This window comes from Brachyistius frenatus, unplaced genomic scaffold (genome assembly GCF_029030835.1).
Source record: "Brachyistius frenatus isolate BFR_SWC_R1_liver_20210118 unplaced genomic scaffold, ASM2903083v1 Contig_132, whole genome shotgun sequence".
Lineage (NCBI taxonomy): Eukaryota > Metazoa > Chordata > Actinopteri > Embiotocidae > Brachyistius > Brachyistius frenatus.
In genome coordinates, this window is record NW_027210731.1 from 429,686 (window position 1) to 451,037 (window position 21,352).

Sequence of the window (21,352 nt, forward strand, 5' to 3'; positions counted from 1 at the left end):
TGACTGACAAACAGACCAGTGAACTATCTTTGCCAAAACTGAAAATGTCTTAATTGCACGTGCTTTTCAAAGGTAGAATGCATTTCAGGAGAAACCCTCTGGAGTTTGTTGTTTGTCACCACAGTTTTTTAGCAGTTTGTTGTGCAGATCCACCAAAAAAAAAAAAAAAAAAAAAATTATTCTGACGGTTGCTTTTCTAAAATACCTGGAAAAACAAATTTGCAACTGTCCTTTCGCTAACATTGAGCTCAGGCAAAGTCATGGCCACACCTGTTCCTCTGCAATACATGTGACACATTCAGATATGTGTTTGAGCTCATGTTCTGTGTATAATGTGTATTTGCTAAGTTGTTAGGCAGAGCCCCGCCAGACTAATCAGCTTTATCAACTCTTCAAACAGGCCTCTCTTGTAAGCTCTCGAACATAAGCACACACACACACACACACACACACACACACACACACACACACACACACACACACACACACACACACACACACACACACACACACACACACACACACACACACACACACACACACACACACCACACACATGTAGGCACACACACACTAATTTGAACAATGCACAGAGGGTTACTTGCTTTGTTGAATTCAAAGTTTAAACACTATATAACTTTATTACCTTCTTTATCTTCTTTGTATTTCACCTGCTGTTCCGAATCTCATCACTTCACTATCTCCAGCATGGTAACGCCAACAATAACCACACCAGCTTGGATATTTGACAGTCAAAGTGCTTTAGACATAGATAACAATGCTCGTCTGGTTGTTCTGCAAAAAAATTGCCAAGGATCATTTTTAAAGTGCAAAAAGTCACAGCACAGTTTTCAAACTATCAAATTCTATTTTGTAAGTCTTATTTACCATTATGTATTCATTCTGCATTATGGACATGTAAATTTGAGCTCTCTAGAAAAAAACCCCACCTGTGTGCATGATTTGCATACTTACATACACTATTTAACCTATTTGACAATGGTAGCTTATACTTCCAACTCCCAGAAAATATGAACAGTGACACAAATTGCTTCTTAAAACACATATTGTTTTTAAAACAATAATATTCATCATAATACAAGGAAAAACTAAGAGTAGTCAGGGAAATTTGGAACCATCTTCCTCTGGCTTTGTTGTTCTTAACATGAAAACCACATTTCCCATCAAATATTTAGCTTCTTGTCAAAAAAAACAAACCAAAAAAAACAACAACCTAAACATAATTTATGCTTGAACTTTGTTTCCTCTCTAGAAGGTTTTGTTCCATCTGTTTTTATCGCGAGATAAAACAGATAGCCTGAAACAGATTTACCAACAAAACTGACCCCACTGTAAATACAGTCAACAAACTTTTATTGACATCATATGCAGAAATATTATAAACTAATAAAAAGTATTATATTTTACATTCCCCTTACAGATCAGATAGGGCTGTGTAATTGACTCACTACACTGCAGATATGGACGTGAATTGAGTGCACGACTTATCAACAGCATAGGGAAGATGCATATGGACCCTCAAATGAACCTCAGAAAATGAAGACCCACAAAATTCACCTCAGCTGCATACTTCATAGTGAGTTGATGTTTCAGTGCAAGACAGACGCTGGAAATACCATGTGCCTGACCTGGTCAAGCACAGAAAGGCAAACTGAGCCCAGTCTGCTCCCATTAATGAGAAATCACTGAAAAGTGAAAGCAGAGTATTGCACTTAACATTTTTAAAAGACTTTAGTCAAGTTTTACAACCTTTTTCTACATGTCTCAAAAGGATATCCTAAACTTTACTGTGATGTCAACAAAGCCTATTTATGGGAGGCCTTAATTAAAACAACTCCTCCAGTGTATTTAACCAGGCGTCTTTAAACTGTTCAGTGGCCAATAACTGGCTCACTTTATTGTGAAGAGTGTGATGAACATTTACAGTAGCAGCACAACATCAGGCAGGTATCACCAGTGTGGACGTCAAGGCGGTTATTCACATGTGACTGCATGCAGCAGAGCTCCACACTGCATACGTCCACCACCAACCGTGAAGTTAGATCAAAACAACAGGGGAGTCACCGGATGTCACTGTCTGCCTTCAAAATAAAAGCACCCCATTGTTTGTCATTGATTTAGTACCATAGCGTTCACCAAATTTAGTTCCTATAGAATGAAATAGATTAGGCCTATTATTCTACTTTACATATCCAGGGACGTGAAAGTTTGCTTCCTGAGCTGATTGAATACAATTTGATCAATTTAATAAGAATTTGTTTATTCATTAATAAAATCTATTTATTAATTAAGCATTTTTATTATACTTTGACCCACATTGTAACTGCAACTGTAATTTTTCTTCAATTATTCACATTTGGCTTATATTAAATGAGCCTCCTGCTTTCCCCTTAGCTTTAAATATTTTTTTTTTCTTCAACCTAGAAATTACAGTTTAAAGCCTTTTGGAACTTTACTGTAGCTTGTTCAACGTATATCCTTTGATTGTCTAACTCCTAAATAATACCTATCTATATATAATTGCCAATGTGAGGACAATCCAATGCGAGGGAATTTAAAAAAAACACAAAAAAAACCGAAAAGAGTGGAAGCATTTAACTCGTTGGCCTTCTTGAAATGTTCAACCGGAAGCAGTGTTTTTTTGAACTGCGGTTTGCTTCACAGACTGCCTGGTATCACCAACCCGCACCGCCACAACAGCTGGGGGAGGATTTCCGACCCAGTCGCAGCGAAGATGGTGGCAGCTTCAGGAGTGGATATCTTACGTTCACCCGGAAAAACTGGGGGAAAAAAAGAAGAAAACAGCTGCTAAATTCCCGCTGTCCATGTTTTTATTGAGCCCCTAACTCCAGCAGATCAGAGGGGGAGAGGAGGGGGGAAAGGGTGGCAACCAGCGACGGACGGAAGAGGACGCACCACAGCCAGAGCGCACAGTGTTGTGTTTGTTGGACACATGCATGCCAGCGAAAACTAGCGCTATCCAGACCTAAGGAATTGGTTGAGATAAGGAGACGTCGCTGTTAGTGGGGCGTTTTTTTTTGTTTGTTTTGTTTTTTTAATTTTTTTTTTTTTTTTTTTTTAGGATAATCCCACGGAGGAGATCCGAGGGGTTTCCTGTACTGCTTCTGGAGGATTTTATCCGTCTTCGCTCTGCGGGAATGCGAGGGGAGGAAATCCAGCCTCAGCTCCAAATAACCAGAGAGTCCTAACTGGGTCTCCTCTCTCTAAACGCAGGAAATACGGCCTGGGAAAAAAGTTTGGGAGCTTTTGGAAACGAGAGGGGGGCCTATCGCTGACGCTTTGCAAAGCGTTTTACGACTTGATTTGTCTGCGTTTTAAGCGCTCCTGTTGTTATTTGACAGAACAGGTTGAAGAAAAGCATTCAAATATTACACGCCGTTGGTGTTGTTATTTGCAAGAGTTTTGATCATCACTATTTATAGCCTGTTCCGACTGAGGCTGTTCCTCATAGCTGTATGTTTTGCCAACTGCGCGCAACAAGTTGCAGACACTCCCAGCAGAGGCAAACCTACGCTAATCCGGGCCAGTGGATGGTATTTTCTGCTCTTCTCTTTTCTGATCATGCGTCTCTGAATAGCGCATACCCCTCCCCGAGCCCCTCTTTGGAAGGCAGAGGGGGAATAAACGGTGGAGATCCGGAGAGGGAGTTCAGGAAAGGACGGGGCTGGATCCGTGGGAATAGGCCTGCCTGACAGGCCTCTCATGATCTGGGTCTTGGACTGGACAGGGCTCCAGAAGAACTCGGTTCTGGGATATTTTTGCAAGGGCCCGCTGGAATAAGGATGGAAGGAGAATGCATGGAAATTTTGAGATGCAAATCCGTAGCACGCTGAGCCATGCATGAGAATGGATATAGTGGAAGGTAAATCTGCATAAATTACAGATCAGCCACTTTTTTGAATTAACGGAAATTTCCTACATTTATTTTGTATTTAATTTCTTTGTTTTTTGGTAAAACGTTCACTGCATAGAAAGTTGTGTTAAACGAGAAAGCACAAGAGAACTATTACCATTTAAAAAAAGAAAAGAATAATCTGATACTTTTGCTGCTTTATAATGACATCATTCTTCATCTTTATCATTGCTATCCGGTAGTGACTACAAGATTTCGGTGTTGTTGTTGTTGTTTTTTTAAGGTAAAGGGAGTGTAAATGGACCATTTACTGAGGAGATAAGAGGGACAGTGCAACTTTTGTAGCCACTCGCTGTGCACAACGCCAACTGTTGACAGCCTCCATTTGCTGAATGAAACCTTGGACTTGAACGCTGATTGTTTTTTGTTTTTTTTTCCTTCCACGCAAACGACGTTATTTTGGAATGAGAAAAAAAAAAACCTGGGCATTTTTCCTTGTAATTTCAGCAGGATCAAAATATTGCACACGTTCAGAAGAGGTCATTTCCAGTCATGTAACGTCAGGGCTGACTTGATGAAGGAATAATAATTTAAAAAAAAAAAAAAAAATCCCCGTTGCATCACTGAGCAGTCCTTTCCGAGAAGGATGTTCAATTCAGGAGGCAGAAAGAGTGATGACAGTGTTTTTACCGCAGCTGGAGAGAAAGCCGGGCTCAGACCCAGAGCCTCTTTGGAGAAGGATACATGTAATGTGAGTGCTGACGCAAACCAGGGGTCGGATAATGGACTGCTCAAGAAACTGGAACGGCGCGTCTTGTGAGAGTGAGTGTGCAGGCTGCTGCGTGCGTACAAAATACGTCTGTGTCGTGCTCACCATTTATGCAGCGTGATTATTCCAACAAACACCTTTGCGCTCTCTCTCTCCGTCTGCCTGTTTGTCACTCCATCGCCAACACCTCCCTCCTCCCTCCTCCCCGTGCCACATGTGCACACACGGCGCCCACGCACCGCATCTAGTTGCCTGAGCGCCATCAGAAAATATTATCAATATTTAACACCTCTCTCACACCCTCTCACTTCCGCATTCCTACCAGTCAATATGGCCACTCTGCAACACCACCGGCAGCTTCTTATGCACGGCACGGAAGTGAGCTGCGACTCCAGCGGGGATGGCGCCGTAACCGTGCGGATTACCAACAGCGCGCCACACGTGCATCAACATGAGCCACTGAGGGCTGCCAACAGTGGAGCAGCAGGACCTGGAGGCTGCGGGGCTGTGAATAAAATTAACCCTAACCTCCACAAGTACAGCATCTCCTCCACCTGCAGCTCGGCAGACTCCAGGCCGGCCGGGAACTCTTCCTCCAGGATGCGAAGGAAGGCGCCGCCGCTGTTCGAACGCTCGGCCGCCCAGTGCTGGGACCCAAAGTTTGACTCTCCCATCCTGGAGGAGGCGTGCCAAGAGAGATGCTTTCCTCAGACACAGCGGCGCTTCCGCTATGTCCTCTTCTACCTGGCAGTTGCGGCTGCGCTGTGGGGGGTGTACTTTGGGGTCAACAGTGACCGTTGCGACCCCGTGACCTTCCTGGCCCCCACAGCCTCCTTTTTGGTCTTACTAGTGCTCCTGTTTCTGTTCACCTTCACCCAACCGTACACTTGGCTGTACAACCAAACCTCCTTGCTCCTGATAGCGGTTACCTTCGCCATCACGTTGGCGCCACAGATACAAACGGCCTGCTACACCGAGCTGGAGTGGGCTGGTGGTGGGAACGCCTCGTATCTCTCACTGGACAAAATAGCACAACCTCCGACCCCATGCATCTCCCCCGTGGGAACCTTTTCCCTGTGCATGGAGGTTCTGTTGTTGTTATACAGTGTCCTCCATGTCCGTCTGTACGCCTCAGTGATGCTGGGGCTCCTGTATTCTATTTTATTTGAGGCATTAGGATGGCTGCCATTGCTTCAACGGAGTTATGACACCACGGGACAGGTGTCTGGGTTAGAAGGTTCAGGTTCTGATAGAGAAGAGGACACACTCCGCTGGCTGGGCCCAGCCAAAGCTCTACTCCACTTGTGCGCCCATGTCATTGGCATCCACCTGTTCATCATGTCAGAGGTGCGTTCCCGCAGCACCTTTCTCAAGGTGGGTCAGGCTATCATGCATGGCAAAGACCTAGAGGTGGAGAAGGCGCTGAAAGAGCGAATGATCCACTCCGTCATGCCGCGGCGGGTTGCCGATGAGCTGATGAAGCAGGGGGATGATGAGGGTGGTGGTGAGAACTCTGGCAAACGATATTCTTCTGGCGCCTGCTCTGCCTCGGCCGTTTCAGTGGGTGGCGGAGGAAGCGGTGGACCTTCACAAGCCCAAAGTGTCACAAACTCCAAGAACAACCCTCACTTCAATCACAAACGCAAAAAGACCTCGATCCCCCGCGGGCAGATCATATTCAGGCCTTTCAACATGAAACGCATGGAGCCTGTCAGCATCCTCTTTGCAGACATCGTGGGTTTCACCAGGATGTCTGCCAATAAGTCGGCACCAGCGTTGGTCGGCCTTCTGAACGACTTATTTGGACGCTTCGACCGGCTCTGCGAACTAACCTGTTGTGAGAAGATCAGCACTCTGGGAGACTGCTACTACTGTGTGGCGGGATGCCCCGAGCCCAGACCGGACCACGCCTACTGCTGCGTAGAGATGGGCTTGGGCATGATCCAGGCCATCGAGCAGTTCTGCCAGGAGACGTGTGAGACTGTCAACATGCGTGTCGGTGTCCATACAGGCACGGTCCTGTGTGGGATCCTGGGAATGAAGCGCTTCAAGTTTGATGTTTGGTCAAATGACGTCAATCTGGCTAACTTGATGGAGCAGCTGGGCGTGGCGGGCAAGGTCCACCTATCCGAAGCCACTGCCCGATTCCTGGATGACCGTTACCAGAGGGAGGACGGGCAGGTGGCGGAGAGAGCCGGGCAGAGTGTGATGGAGAAGCTGAAGGGTAAGTGGCGTCTCACCTCTGATTTCCATACGAGTTGTTTGCATGAAATGAAAATGTGTAAGAGAAACCCAACACAATCTCAGAGAGAGAATCACTGAGATTCATTGAGCATGCTGAGCCATGAAAATGGGATAAAAAGCTGAATGTGCCAACCGAGGCTAGAAATCCACGACGAGATCCACTAAGAGGAGGTCTTTGCATTCCGAAAAAGTCACACATTTACAGAATAAAGTTTGGAACCCGACTGAACTCGTTTACCTCGACACATTAGGTCATCATTAACGAGATGGGGTCACTGCAGGCCTAGACAGCACTAAAATATCTTATCTGACCTGTTATTCCTGTTCAAACGGTCTGTAGCAGGAGTGGGCGTTCAGGTTACAAAACCAAAAGATTAGAGCACCAGGGAGAGACATGTGTTTGTGGTTTATATCATTTGGATCACCTTCAAATTTCACATCAATCTCTTAATACATTGTCACGACCTGCAGAACATTTGATTTAAGTCATTAAAAATCTGTGACATATGGAGCCATCAGTTCAGTTCATACATTTAATGTCATTTTGTTGCTCAAGGAGATATATTACCCTCTTTGTGAAAACCGTAATGACGCCAGTCGTGGTTTTGTAGGAATTTGTGAAATTTATAGATGTGTTATTTTAGAGCAGATCTCTACAGATTTATTTTTGAATGACAGAGGCTTGTGTCACTCAGATTAGAAACCTTTAATCTCCAAATTCAACAAATGGATGTGAAATCCTCGCTACAGACAAACGCCTTGCATAATAACAATATTAATGGCTCCTTGCGGCACAAGGATGGCGGGATGAGTATACGCTTGGTATGTACAGCGGAGATGGGTATGTGACTGTTACTGACACAGAAAGCTGCTATATTTGATCTCTGGGGTTTAGATGAAGTCAAACGAGTTCAGTGTTCGCTGCACAGATCAGCCCCCTTGTTGGATTAAACACAGTTTTAAACTGTACTGAAATCAGTTTTATCCAGTAAGTACCTTCCACGGGCTGTTTTCCTCTGCTGGAGCTCTCCATCAGTGCAGCGCTGCGTTCATATCTCTGACTCTGTTTGAGGCTTGTTGTTGTGGTCGGGCGAAATGAGCTGGAGAAGTTGTGGGAGGCCTTCCCACTGAGACTAGACAGACACCAGACAGAGGATCAAAAGGACGGAAAGAAATTAACTTGCCAGTTTGCGGCCCATCCAGCGTTTACAGGTTGTTAAGTCCATGCACAGAGATGAACGAATCATAATATTTGCTCCGTGAAAAAAATATATAGGAATTTGTTTTGGTTAGGTTTTGAAGTTCAGGAATCTCTTGGCGACTAACATAGTCCTGTGTACTTCATGGTGGACTTAAAAGGCATAAACAGCAGGACACTTCATTTCAGGGGGGTGCAATAGATAGCTCGGCCATTTATTGGGTAAAAAACAAACATTTTGATGTTTACAGCTTATTAAATGACAAGATTTGCTTGCTTTTCTCTGCTGCTTGTTAGATTAAGTTGAGACTGCTTCTTTCGGAGCTCCGTAACATGATGGACCTCCGTCATACTTTTATGGAATGATCACTGGATTTACCTTGCGCACAGACACACACACACACACACACACACACACACACACACACACACACACACACACACACACACACACACACACACACACACACACACACACACACACAACACACACACTTGCTGTGTGACTCAGTACAGAAAGCAGCATCAATGAAACTAATCTCCCCAGCAGGGAATTCATCGTGGGCCGTCTAATCTTAGGTCGCTTGTGAAAAGAGACTGACTGTTCTATTGTCAGGCATTATGTCAGAGTGTATTCACACTTGGCTCTAAATGGTGCCATCACTCTCTATTTCCAGACTGGCGAGCAGCGGCAGAGTGAGATATTGACTAGCAGCTTTTGTTGAGGGAGAGAAAAGGGGAGAGTGGCATCTGAAACAGAGACCCACAGTTTCCTGCTCAGAGGAAAGGGATGACAATAACAGCTTGCTTCTGTCGCAGAGAGAAACGGGGGCTGACACGGGCTTTTTGAAGGGAAATTGACAATTTCATTTGGAGGGAATTAAGTCAACTTGCCACTTTTTGTGGAGAGAGGCCAATATTTCAAAATCATATTTAATGATCTAACTATTGCTTTTCGTAGGAGACTGTGAGACTGGAGACATTTATGTCTGGAGAGGTAAGTTAGAAATGGTCCAAATCAGTGAAAAAACAAGTTTTTAGAGGTGTTCACAGTGTTGGTTTGCTGAATTTGAATTGATCCATTTGCCAGAGATCTGTCTCGCTGCCAGAACACAGTGTGTTTTTTCCATTTATGACATCTTTGCCTCTGAAGACAAAATCCGTTTTTGCTGCAGTTTGCATCTGTTGTAGCCGAGTGTTGCCAGTTGGACATTTTTGTCAATTTACTGTGAAGCTGCAGCTTCTCCGAGGATGTTCTCTCCACTTGTGTTTGTCACCGGCCCCGCTGTCATTAACCACCCGTTTCTATTACCGTACTTCTTGACTTATACTGTCAAATGCAAATTGAGCTATCCCATTTCTCTATCATTTTCTATTCTCTTTCCTTCTATATCGTACACACAAACAACAGTTTGTACCTATTCAGCTATTTGGTTTGAAAATACGCAGTTCTTTATTATCCCCACTACATTTACTCTGTGTCCAATCCACCATGAGTGATAAATGTAATAATTTTTTTTTTTTTTTTTTTTTTTAATACCCTCTGTCTGTTAGCACCACTGTGTCTCTGCCCTTCACGCCGGTTTGTTTCAGCATCTCTTTCACCTTCCCCGCTCCACATCGCTCCCTCTGCTTTTTCTCATCCTCGCTGCGTTATCACATTCATTGCCTCAGTCTCCCACCTGTCACCCAGGCCTGCACATGTGGTCTGTTGTGTAACACTGCTTTTTAGTGCTGTCTGTCTTCTCCTTAGTCAAGGCTTCGCTATGAGTCCCCCAGCAGGCCGAATGAGTCGCCTCAGATAGTGTGCTCTCTATTAGTCCCTAAATACCCGCTCTGCCTTAAGCATCAAAAATGGAGCCAACCAGGCTATTGTTTGACCATGAATTTGCCAGTTCCAGTAGTTTATCAGTAGCTGTGTCAGAGATACAGTGTCTATGAAATGGATTGTGAGGGGTGATGGAGCTGTAAAAGGATCTCCCATCGCAGTGACTGTGTCAAGACTATATTAACCGAGACTGTTCCTGCTGCGTGCGAACGGACACAGCACAGTGATGTGCAGGGAGCAGGTGGTATTTCAAAGTATATCGCATATTAACATCAGCACCTTCGTCACACATGTTTTTGTGACAAGTGGTATGTGCACATTGGAGATTTCCCCACGGAACTGGAACGTGACCCAGAGAGTGGACATCAAATTTCGTACATACATTTTTTTGGAGAACAGAAAGAAGTTGCAGCCATCTGAAGTCCGGTGAGGAGGTGTGGTGTGGAGCAGAGATTGTAGGACTTGTAGGTTTCTTTTTCTACATCAGTTTGTCTCACAATAACTCTGTTGTCAGTTTTCACTTTTCTGCACACAGATTTTAATTTCCAGCGAGATGATTTTTACATCCTCAATTTTCCGCCTTTGCTTCACTCGTCCCACCGGTTGCTTGGAGTCTCCTCTGTCCTCTAATCCAGTCCTGCTGTGTCTCTTTTAGCTCGCAGCACACAAACACACTCATATTTCACTGCAGGTGGTGAGGACTGCAGATTTATGCCCTGGATTCTTGTTTAGCTGGTCTTTATGTCCTCCCTTTATCTACTGCGTTAATGCCGTTTAGCTGTGGAAATGACGTGTGTGTGTGTGTGTGTGTGTGTGTGTGTGTGTGCGTGCGTGCATGAGTCTGTCTCAGTTTTTACTTTATAGCACACTATAGCATCATGTTATGCATCTGCAAGACTCAAGGTTTAGACCTTGACCTGATCTCATGGTATCATGCTGTATGTGTGTGTGCACGTGCATACGTGTAAGATGCAGGCATCTGTCTTTTCTTTCTGTCTGTCCGTGCAGATATACACACATGTACAAACTGAGTCCATCCTATGCTCGCAGTGAGTTGCAGTGGGGAGTCCGTGCCCTCCGGCGGGTTAGTCTGTGCTAAATCAAACATGTCACCGAAATATGCAGTTGCAAATGGCAGCTCCTTAACCATATCCAGGCCAGCCCCAGTGTGTCATGAGGCTTTGTTGTTCTAATCTGAATTTGGCTTCAACCACTGTTCCCTGAAGGTAAAGGTAAGGGGCTCACTTCTCAAACAGCTTCAGCATTTAAATCTCAAATCTCACAGGCTGGCTGAGTCGTTGAATGTGAAAAATTAATTCATATCATTACAAACCACAATTCTCTTCAGGACTATAAAGAGTCCTCTTGATTCGCATTTTTTTTGGAGGTTGAGCCCAGTAAAAGTCCTCTCTGTCTGTGAAGCTTTTGCTGTACAGTATCTGAACATGAGAAAGCAGAGCAAAGACCAGGCAGGAAATTACCTGCGAGTGACGCAGAAAGGAGAGATGAATGGGATTTCTTTTTTAGTAATCATTTACATTGTTGTTTCTGTTGTTTTAGCAGAAGGGTTCGTGTTTCATCACTCACTCATCCTGTCCCAACCGAGCTTCACGGTGCTGAAAAACAGTTCTGAAATTCATCCAGCTGCCTGTCAAGTTCCTCTTCACCAACATCCAAGCCAGCAGCAGTCTCTTGCTACCTGTAAGGCCACTTGGTAAAGCAAGATATGTCAATATAATTTCATTCTTTAATTTATTTATATTAGGAGTCAAATTTAGGAGTCTGTGCCTGCTGAGATAAAACTTAAGCAGTTCAATACAGAACGATGTACACTATACTGTATATAGAAAACTTAGCTGTCAGTAAAAGTTTGGTATTGAGCACTTTTCTTTGTCCGTTCAAAAATAATAATAATTCTCTTCGTTTAAAAACAAATAAAAAATATCGACCGTATCCGTTATTGTGGGCAAGTCTTACTGATAGTCCTCCCATACCCTGTTCAGAAAAGCTTTTATTTTGGGAATTTTTCATTTAATTTTTTAATGACTGTAAATTTTCCTGTCATTTTCAACTGTTGTTACTTGGCCAAATGTTTGATTGATCACTAAATTTAAGCAACATTAAAATTTTTAGTCATACAAACAATTATTCCTCTTAATGCATTATTACAAAGTCTATTGCACATTTAGAAACTAATGCTATTTAATTTCTCACTTATTTACGGCTGGATACTTTTCATTTAAAGGGTTTGTTTTATAAATTAGCTCCTTCAAAATTTTGACATGTCAAACTGCTCGCAGACAAAGGGATCTTGTAATAAACTAATTTCCCCCAAAAAAGTAATTTAGCTGACAAAGATAGAAGTTTTATGAAGTTTAACAATGTTTAAAGACATTCAAAGATGGAAAACCATTACCAGTGCAGATCTGACTGACCCTCCAGTGCTACAAATATTGTACAGGAGTGAAACAACAAACAAAATGGTCTTTCACAATATCATATTATCCTGATTCCATTATCATTATTGCTCTGTGTGTGTGTGTGTGTGTGTGTGTGTGTGTGTGTGTGTGTGTGTGTGTGTGTGTGTGTGTGTGTGTGTGTGTGTGTGTGTGTGTGTGTGTGTGTGTGTGTGTGTGTGTGTGTGTGTCTGTGTGTCTGTGTGTCTGTGTGTTCGGTGTTGATAAGCGTGCCCAGCCCTGTCTCAGCCTGGTTGCAGATATGTGGCAACCATAAAAGTTTGTGCTCCCGCTTTTGTGAGGATGCCTATTAGTTAAACATTATGATGATGATATAATATAAACCGAATTCAAACCTGAAATATAAAACCAAGTCTTAAACCCTCTAACAGCCCTTTTGAAGGGGCCTCAGAAAAATGTCCTCACTTTTCCAAAATGTCCTCACGGCCAAGGTCTGAAACTGCAACTGGTCCTCACAAAAATAGCCATACAAGTACACACACACACACACACACATACACACACACAGCTAATCTTTGACGAGGCTTTCCTGGCAGTTTACTTTCCATGTAATACACTTTGCTATATTTGGAAGAAGTTAATTTCTGTAATTAACTGAATCCCAAACATATGAGTCACCTGCTCATATTATATTTAGTCTTTTTGACAGGTCTGTCCAGTATATCCAGCGTGTGTGTGTGTGTGTGTGTGTGTGTGTGTGTGTGTGTGTGTGTGTGTGTGTGTGTGTGTGTGTGTGTGTGTGTGTGTGTGTGTGTGTGTGTGTGTGTGTGTGTGTGTGTGTGTGTGTGAGATAGAAAGCAACGGTTGCTTATGCTTATGTTTGTATGTGAGTTCTCATTAAGCATGCAATTATTGTAACACATTACATTATCTATACATATGTGTTTTCAACAGACACTGAAGTATTATTTTAATGGTTTACGGGAGGTGACATGTTACAGGTAGATTCACTCACAACCTGCAATCATTGGCTACTTTATTACACATGGATTTGCAGACATGCCTCTCTGCACTGTACATAGCAGCCAGTGAATATTTCAACATTAGGTAGATATTGATGAAGCCGACTTGCATAAACACAAAAATCATGCGGAACCTATAATAATGATCTAGTTGGTTGTTTGTTTTTTGGGCAGTATTCCTTTTAATTCATTTCTCAGTGCCAAGAAAGACAGAAAATGTGGGAGCAGACAGAGTCACAGACTTCGACCAGGTTCAAACCACGGACATTGTGGTTGTGTGGTAAGCAGCAGCTCCAACCATCCGGCCGCCATAAGTGGGTTTTTAAAACCATTTGCGCTGCTGTTATTTTGAGAGAAAAGAAAAAAAAAAAAAAAAAAAAAGCTGCTGAACTATGCCTTGTCATGGTCCTCCATTTCTCCTACTGGTCATAAAATGCTGGAATTGTCTTAATAATTCACTTTCTGGGGACAAAGGCCTGCCGTACTGTTATTAATTAACCAGCTCATACAGATTGTATGACTGTCAGAATATCAGAGTTCAAGGATGAAATTAAACTTGTCCACAGCCCATCAATATGTCCCATTTACCGGCTAATCACTCTGTATATTGTGTGTAATATTACAGCTGTTTAAAATTCCACATTCACAACAGCTTTGTGTGTCACTGTGGCAACATCGTGGTCGTCTACCGCTTCAAGTGTGTGTGTGTGTGTGTGTGTGTGTGTGTGTGTGTGTGTGTGTGTGTGTGTGTGTGTGTGTGTGTGTGTGTGTGTGTGTGTGTGTGTGTGTGTGTGATTGATGAATCCATGGCCATGCCAGCTACAGTTTGCTGGAGTTAAACGGCTGTTCTGAATAATAGATATGGTGTGCAGCCTCAAGCCTGTTAAAAAATCCATGAGCTTCCTTTGCACTGGTTTTTATAGCTGAAGTGCTCATGAGAGGGAGAGAAAGACAGTGCATAGCCTCTTCGGGGAACTATCAGGATGAGATTTAGGCAATCGTAAACCCGATATGTCAACGCTGGTGTTGGATTGGATCAGCTGGAGGGATGCTCTGCCTGTGATCGGTTACTACGTCGTGGCAGGGTTAAGGTGAGGGTTGGGATTATGGTTAGGGACGGGGTGTCTGTGAGACAATCGATCACAGCAGCGTAGAGTTTAAAGTGCGTCCCTCCGGCTGCTCCGATCTGGCACCAAGCATGCATCAAGGTATGAGCAAAGAACAGGAGACAAACTGAGTCACTGGCATTAATAACTGCGCTCAGATGTTTGAATGGAACATTATAAAACAAGGTGTTGGGGGGGAGGGGGTGTAATTTATGGTGCAGTAAATGTTCAGCTGCAAAGAAAAAAGTCTGGAAGGTATTCAGGTACATTTTTTGCAGTTTAATGTGTGTATTTCCTTCTTCAATTATATTCGAGTCCATTGTCCCTTTCATCCTCCTGTTATGTTTAAGAAACATCCATTACATCCACAAAGCGATCGATCATATTGACCTACACCATTTAAATGCACTCACAAACAGAATCATCCTTTTAATGGCTTGTCAGAGAACTCAAGAGGAAATGCAAGATCATTTGACGTATGTACATTCATTAACTGTTAGATAAACACACCTTTTTGTCTCAAGAGATTTTCAATTTCTCCCAAAAGTCATATTTTCTAAAGTAAGTCAAAATAAGTTTAGGATCATTTTTAAGATTAGTATTTGACAAATGATAGTTTAAACCTCATGATAGTACTAAAGAAAAAGTCAGAATAATATAAGTGATTGTAATTTATCCTAAATGTCTGAACCAATTTTCAAGGATGGAAACTTTAGTGCAGAACTTTTACATATAAATTACTATCTGTTACATTCAAGCCCTACCCGACACAAAACTGATTAATCCCTGGATGAATGCATGCTGGGCATGCTCTGTGGGCAAAACGTGCTCAACAGAGGCTGGTTAACTTCTGGTTTAGCCCGATATGCTTGAATAGAGATTAAATAATTCACTCTTGTTAACTGATTGAATGGAACAAAGTCTGATAGAGAAATGAGTCATTTTGTGTAAACACATGAAGCTGACAACTCGTTTTGATTTGATTCTGACGACAGTTTGAGCCATCGATGTGTTTACTGTTTGTTTTCATTCTAACAAGACTTCAGAATACGCTACTTCTTCTTCCTCTCATGTTGGACTTGAGGGCCGACTGGACAGTGACTCACTATCACCTCTTGAGGATGGTATTACGAGGCGGGACAGGCCAGGACTAGCGGGTTAGCATGCTAGCTTCAGTAGACATCTGTGCAACACAATAGAAACACATCTTTGACATACTGTGATGTCAGCACTGTTATTTATTCACATTGTTTGGGTAATTTATGTCAATTTCTGAATATTGTAAACCAAAAATCGGACATATTTTGGTTTAAAAGAATATACCACTGAACAGAGTGGCAATAGCACTTGGTGTAAGTCGGATATCTTCTCACTGGTCTTTTAAAACCTGTATCAGTTAAGTCTTCCTATAAACAGCATGTGAAAGGCTGTCCCTAGGTGGTCTGTGGAAAGAGAGAGTTGTGCGACATCAGAGGGAAGAAGAGATGAGAGAGGGAGAAGAGGCACCATATTTTCTCGTCCTCACCCTTTCCCAAGGATTTCCCACAGTCTAGCTTTGGGCAGCGAGGGAAGTGTGTGTGTGTGTGTGTGTGTGTGTGTGTGTGTGTGTGTGTGTGTGTGTGTGTGTGTGTGTGTGTGTGTGTGTGTGTGTGTGTGTGTGTGTGTGTGTGTGTGTGTGTGTGTGTGTGTGTGTGTGTGTGTGTGTGTGATTGATGAATCCATGGCATATAGCAGAATGATTCACCCCCTGCAACAAATGTATGACTCAAATTTGACGATGCAATTTTTTTTAAATTTTTTTTTAACTAAAAATGTCACATGCAGATTTGGCCTCATCAGGATAATAACCGTCACCGTGCTGCTTTTACGTTACGTTTTACTACTTGTGAACCTGCTGGCGTGTTTGAATTCATATGCGGCCAAGTGTGCGCCCGTGCATGAAACAAAGTGACGTGCCGGTGGTCATCACTATTATCTTTGCAGCGAAGACCAAGGTTGGTCATTTCTTCCTCAAGGACTGTGTCCTCTGCCGCCGAGCAGCAGCCTCCCCGAGAGGAACCCCGACAGTCTGTGAAGTGAGACACTAAAACGTCTTTAAACAGCTGTGTGTGCGTGTTTGTGTGTTTATCAGAGTGACGCAGTGGCAGTCGGAGTGCGTCACTGTTCCTGTCAACCCGCAGCACTACACGCCATAGACACACACTCACTCGCAGGGCCCATTGAGTGAAGAGTCACTGATAAACACATGGCGAATGATTAAAAGGGGATTCATGTGTTCGTTTGCCCCTTTGGCAGTGCTATGCTGATGGAAATCAAAAGGACCCGACGGCAATATATCTCATGTTATTTTGAGCACAAAATTAAACCAAAATATGTATTAATCAGAAGACATTTTTACTTTTAGCGGATTTTAGGCGCCCATGAATCCTTGTTTCTAATTCGCTTCTGACTTTTAGAACTCGTTCCAGTTCTAAAACTAGATTTCCACATACTTCACCGTACCCTCGGCGGGATGTGACAAAGGGCTTGGGTTTGACCTCAAACCGAAGAAGTCACGGATCCACCAGGCTCCCCACAGATGCTTTATTAAACCCCGGCAGGGTAATTTAAAAATAGAGATAAAGGGGGGTGGAGAGGGGAAAAAAAGGAGAAGAGGAAGAGAGTGAGGAACTCCCTGGACTAAAAGGATGCCACAAAAGAGGGAAGGGAGGAGGGATGGATGGAAGCGAGGGAGGAATGGGAGGGTATTTGGAGGAGGATCGTGTGAGAGCCTCGTCCCTCGGTTCCATCGGCGTGTCCAAATATGGAGGCTTCTGCTATTGTCGATCCCCGTTCTCAAGACCCGCCACCGACCAGGGAGAAAACAGGAGGGTAGGAGAAGGGAGGGGGCAGAGAAAAAAAAGAAAGGACCAAAAAAAAAAAAAAAAAAGAGTGAGCGCTGGGAGAAAGTTTAAGTGAAAGGCAGATGGCTGCAAAAACTGAAAGAGAAAGACAGCAGACGCAAGACAGAGCAGCTGTAAAGATAGGCCGTGAGAGGTGGTGTGAGATGTGAGGTTTGGCGGGAGAAAACAGAAGAAGGTGAAGGTCGGCGCAATGTCTAAAGTTAGAAGGCCAAGTTTGTAAAAAGGAAAAACAAGTTGAAGTCTATTCTTAGAGTTTTTTATTTTCGGACTTTTCCAAGATGAAAGTGAAGAACGGGAGAACAACGTCAGATGAAGCTCAAAGAGAGGCGACGACCTTCATTTGCTTTTGGTTTGAGTAAACGTTGAAGTGTCTCCTTTCTTTCTCTTCATATTCATATGCGTGGTCATATTTCTGTGTGTGGGACCAGAGGGAAGCCGGCGACCTTTGGGTCACTGGGGATGGTTTTGCTCATGTGGTTGGAAAAGCTGCCATAAGGTCAAAGGTCGTTTGTCAGGAAGTACGGAGCCCGGGCTGGGACGGTCCTCTGGGGATGGTCGGTTGTAGTTCGAAACGTTCACCCAGACTCTCCACCGGGAGAACTTCCCAGGGCGGTCCGGGTGCTCACACGTGCACACTTTTACTCATATTTATAGGGGATTTATGTGTTCATTCATCAATTAGTTTGTGCACAAGTCACTGAACCAAGAGTTTGTGAGTGTGTGTTTATGAAGGGTAAGAGTGAGTATTGAGGTATGCAAAGCCGTGCAATCATTCACCTGTATTTGTGAGTACGATATTATGTAAGAGCTGGTGCGCAATGTAGAACGTCTGTCGGGTTTTTTTTTTTTTAACCGTCGAGCAGCTAATTGTGTGTTCAGAACGATGTGAAGGGATGAATCCATCTTGATTTCTCAAGACCCTAAAAGATACTTTCAAACTGACTGCTTTGTCTTAAAACTTCAAATATACAATATTCAGTTTACACGAGAAAAGCAGCAAATCCTTGCAGAAAAAAGAAAATACTTCTTTGCATGAAAAATAATGACTTTTATTATTAAAATGTTTGTGATTATTTTATTGTTAATGACTTCTAAACACGCCGAAATGTGTTTGAATGTGAATGTGTGTCAGTGTCAGGGAGTTGGGAGTGTGTGCACGTATGTGTGCGTATGTGTGTGTCCACGATGTGTATAATCTTCAAGTGTACATGTGGAATGTGACGACTCAGCTACGCTTCCTCTCCATTCATCCCTGTGTTCACTGACTGATTGATCGATCCATGTCTGTGTATTTGGTCTCATGGATGTGACCGTGCATGTGAGGGTATGTTTCCAAAATGGGGGTGTTCTATAATATATGAGGATCATGCTGCAGTGCACTACCGTAGATGAGTCATACACACAGGAAATGCCAGGTTTGTGTGTGTGTGTGTGTGTGCGCGCTCAGATCTCCCAGTTAATGTCTCAGACAGGCAGATGCTGCATATTTCCTGAAAAGGGGAGTCTTCTTCGAGGTTATGGTGAACGAACTCGACACACAAATACAAAATAGTCTGAAAAAGATGAACGAGGTCTTTGCTTTTCGCTGTACAGATGTTTCTTGTTTAATTTTTTTATTAAGCACACGTATGTGTAGGAACGTTTTCATGAAAATGAGCAAAGAGACAATAACAAGGAAAACAGTTTATTATTCTGTAGATTACCGTGTTTGTTTCCTCGCCCTGAAAGACGTGTGATAAGTCAGAGAAAAACCTAAACAAATGAGTCTCGGTACAGCAACTCAATCTGATGCTTTCACACAGGAGACAAGGGCTCACAGAGTCGTTTGGTCAGTAGGAAAATTATATTTATCCTTTCCTGTGGCCTTCACAGTCGCCAACCCTATCGGACACCTGCAGGGTTTTGGATTTAGATTATAGACTGAGCTCATTGTACTGAATAGCACACATTAAATCTACTGGATTCCCAGATGTGGAGGTCAAATGTGGCACTTCAGAATCAGTCACCACCTTTATAGTTGTCACAGATGTGATGAGCAAATGTGTCCAGCATTAAAGTGCGAGTTAAAGCCCAAGTTAGTGTCGGCTACGCTGAGCTTTGTTTCTCCTTCCTCCTTCACTGTGAAATGAGGGTTTGCAATGTCTTGTTGCACATGTATATATGGAACGCGTGTCTGTATTACAGCCTGCTGGGACCTCACGTGTTTGACTCACCTGTTTCACACTCATTTATTGCCGCCCTGCTTCCAACCCGGGTTCAATGCAAGTTTAGGTTTAACCTGGACTTTAGAAGGCTTTATAGGGACGAGGATTTTGGTTGATGTTCTTAAACTTCATTTACCTTATAAAAGAAACTGGTCTAGAAAATTATGAGATGTGTTGTGAGATGTATTGTGAGTTTTTTTTAATTTTTTTATCAGGCAATCATGTATTTCAGTGACGCCCTCTAACACAGATCTGCTGTTTCATGATTTGAATCCTAAACATTTACACGATGCCATATTTAATATACATTCATCAGTACTGTGATTCGAATGACTAAAGATAAAAGCAAATAATATAACAAAAGAACAGTCTGGTAAGTGGAGGAAATGACATCACTTCTCTTTAATTTCAGTCTCATATAATGACATTGCAATAATATCGATATATTTTTGATCCTAATTTCAGTAAATGTGCATTCTAAAAACAACTGTTGTCATAGAAGACATAATATTAATAGAAGTGGTTTTTTTTTTTATCATTAAAAGGTTTTTGTTAGGAGTTTTTAGTGTATCATACGATTGAAGTTTCTCTCCCAGCAAAACATGTAAAAAGTATAAAAAGTCTATTAATAAACAAAAGTGAAGATGCTTTCACTCTGGAAAAATTAAATGGCAAACAAGACTTACAAGCGCAAACTTGAAGTCAGTAATTTCCTCGTTTTGCTCGTGTTCTCACAAAGTTTAGGTTTGGCAAGTTCTCCAGTCTGCTCGTGTGTATATGGCTGCTTGTTCATGCATACAGTGTGGTGTCTCTGTATGTGTATGTATGTATGTATGTGTGTGTGTGTGTGTGTGTGTGTGTGTGTGTGTGTGTGTGTGTGTGTGTGTGTGTGTGTGTGTGTGTGTGTGTGTGTGTGTGTGTGTGTGTGTGTGTGTGTGTGTGTGTGTGTGTGTGTGTGTGTGTGTGTGTGTGTTGTTGTAATAGTCGGTGTCCCCAGCTGAACCCTATCTGCTCCCGCCAGCTGGCCTGAATAAATCAATAAAGCCCACTGAGCTGAGCATCGAGACTTTAGAGTGCTGGTGTCAGTTTCTTTCCCCGAGTGCGGCACTCACTGAGCCTGGAGAAGATCAATACACACACACACACACACACACACACACACACACACACACACACACACACACACACACACACACACACACACACACACACACACACACACACACACACAAAGGGATTAGCTTTGTTATACCATAAAGCTTGGTCAAATACAAAAGACGCGGTAATGTACTGAATCTGGAAAGCAGTCATACCTTTAGACTCACACACACACACACACACACACACACACACACACACACACACACACTAACTTCCTGTGTACTTACTGTCGGAAAACTACAACTTCTCACCGTCTGTTATGTCAGGCCTCTAAACACACTCACAATTCAAGGTTTGTTTTAGAGTTTCAGGCAGGCTGTTGATAAAGTTAGAAAGCTGAAATGGAAGTAGACAAGGAATGCGTGTTAGGTAAGGTTATGGGCGGCGTGCCACAACTCGATGGCCTTCGGAGTACTCTGGGTCTCACCCTCTCCTTTACCATCTCTGTGCCGTTTGCCGCTGCCTGTTTCCGCTATCTCATCTCTGTTTGTGTCTTTGACTTGTCAGCATGCCGCAGTAAAAAGGCAGATCACGAAATAAGTGCCATCATCCACTTATATGTCTCTGGCTTGTATTTTCTGGCATTTACAGACAAAAAAGAAAAC

The 21,352-nt window shown here is 43.0% G+C and overlaps 2 protein-coding genes across 2 annotated transcripts in view; both read left to right on the forward strand.

Moving 5' to 3' along the window:
- LOC138630348 (transcription factor AP-4-like) overlaps positions 1 to 4,870 on the forward strand; it is a 33,593-nt gene extending 28,723 nt beyond the window's left edge. The window contains exon 8 of the mRNA XM_069714616.1: positions 4,852 to 4,870. The gene's annotated coding sequence lies outside the window, so the exon portion shown is untranslated. The remainder of the gene's footprint in view (positions 1 to 4,851) is intronic.
- Positions 4,871 to 4,977: 107 nt separating this feature from the next.
- The window catches only part of adcy9 (adenylate cyclase 9), a 33,056-nt gene continuing 16,681 nt past the window's right edge, over positions 4,978 to 21,352 (forward strand). The window contains exon 1 of the mRNA XM_069714601.1: positions 4,978 to 6,888. Coding sequence (XP_069570702.1) covers positions 4,995 to 6,888 — 1,894 coding nt within the window. The 5' untranslated portion in view covers positions 4,978 to 4,994. The remainder of the gene's footprint in view (positions 6,889 to 21,352) is intronic.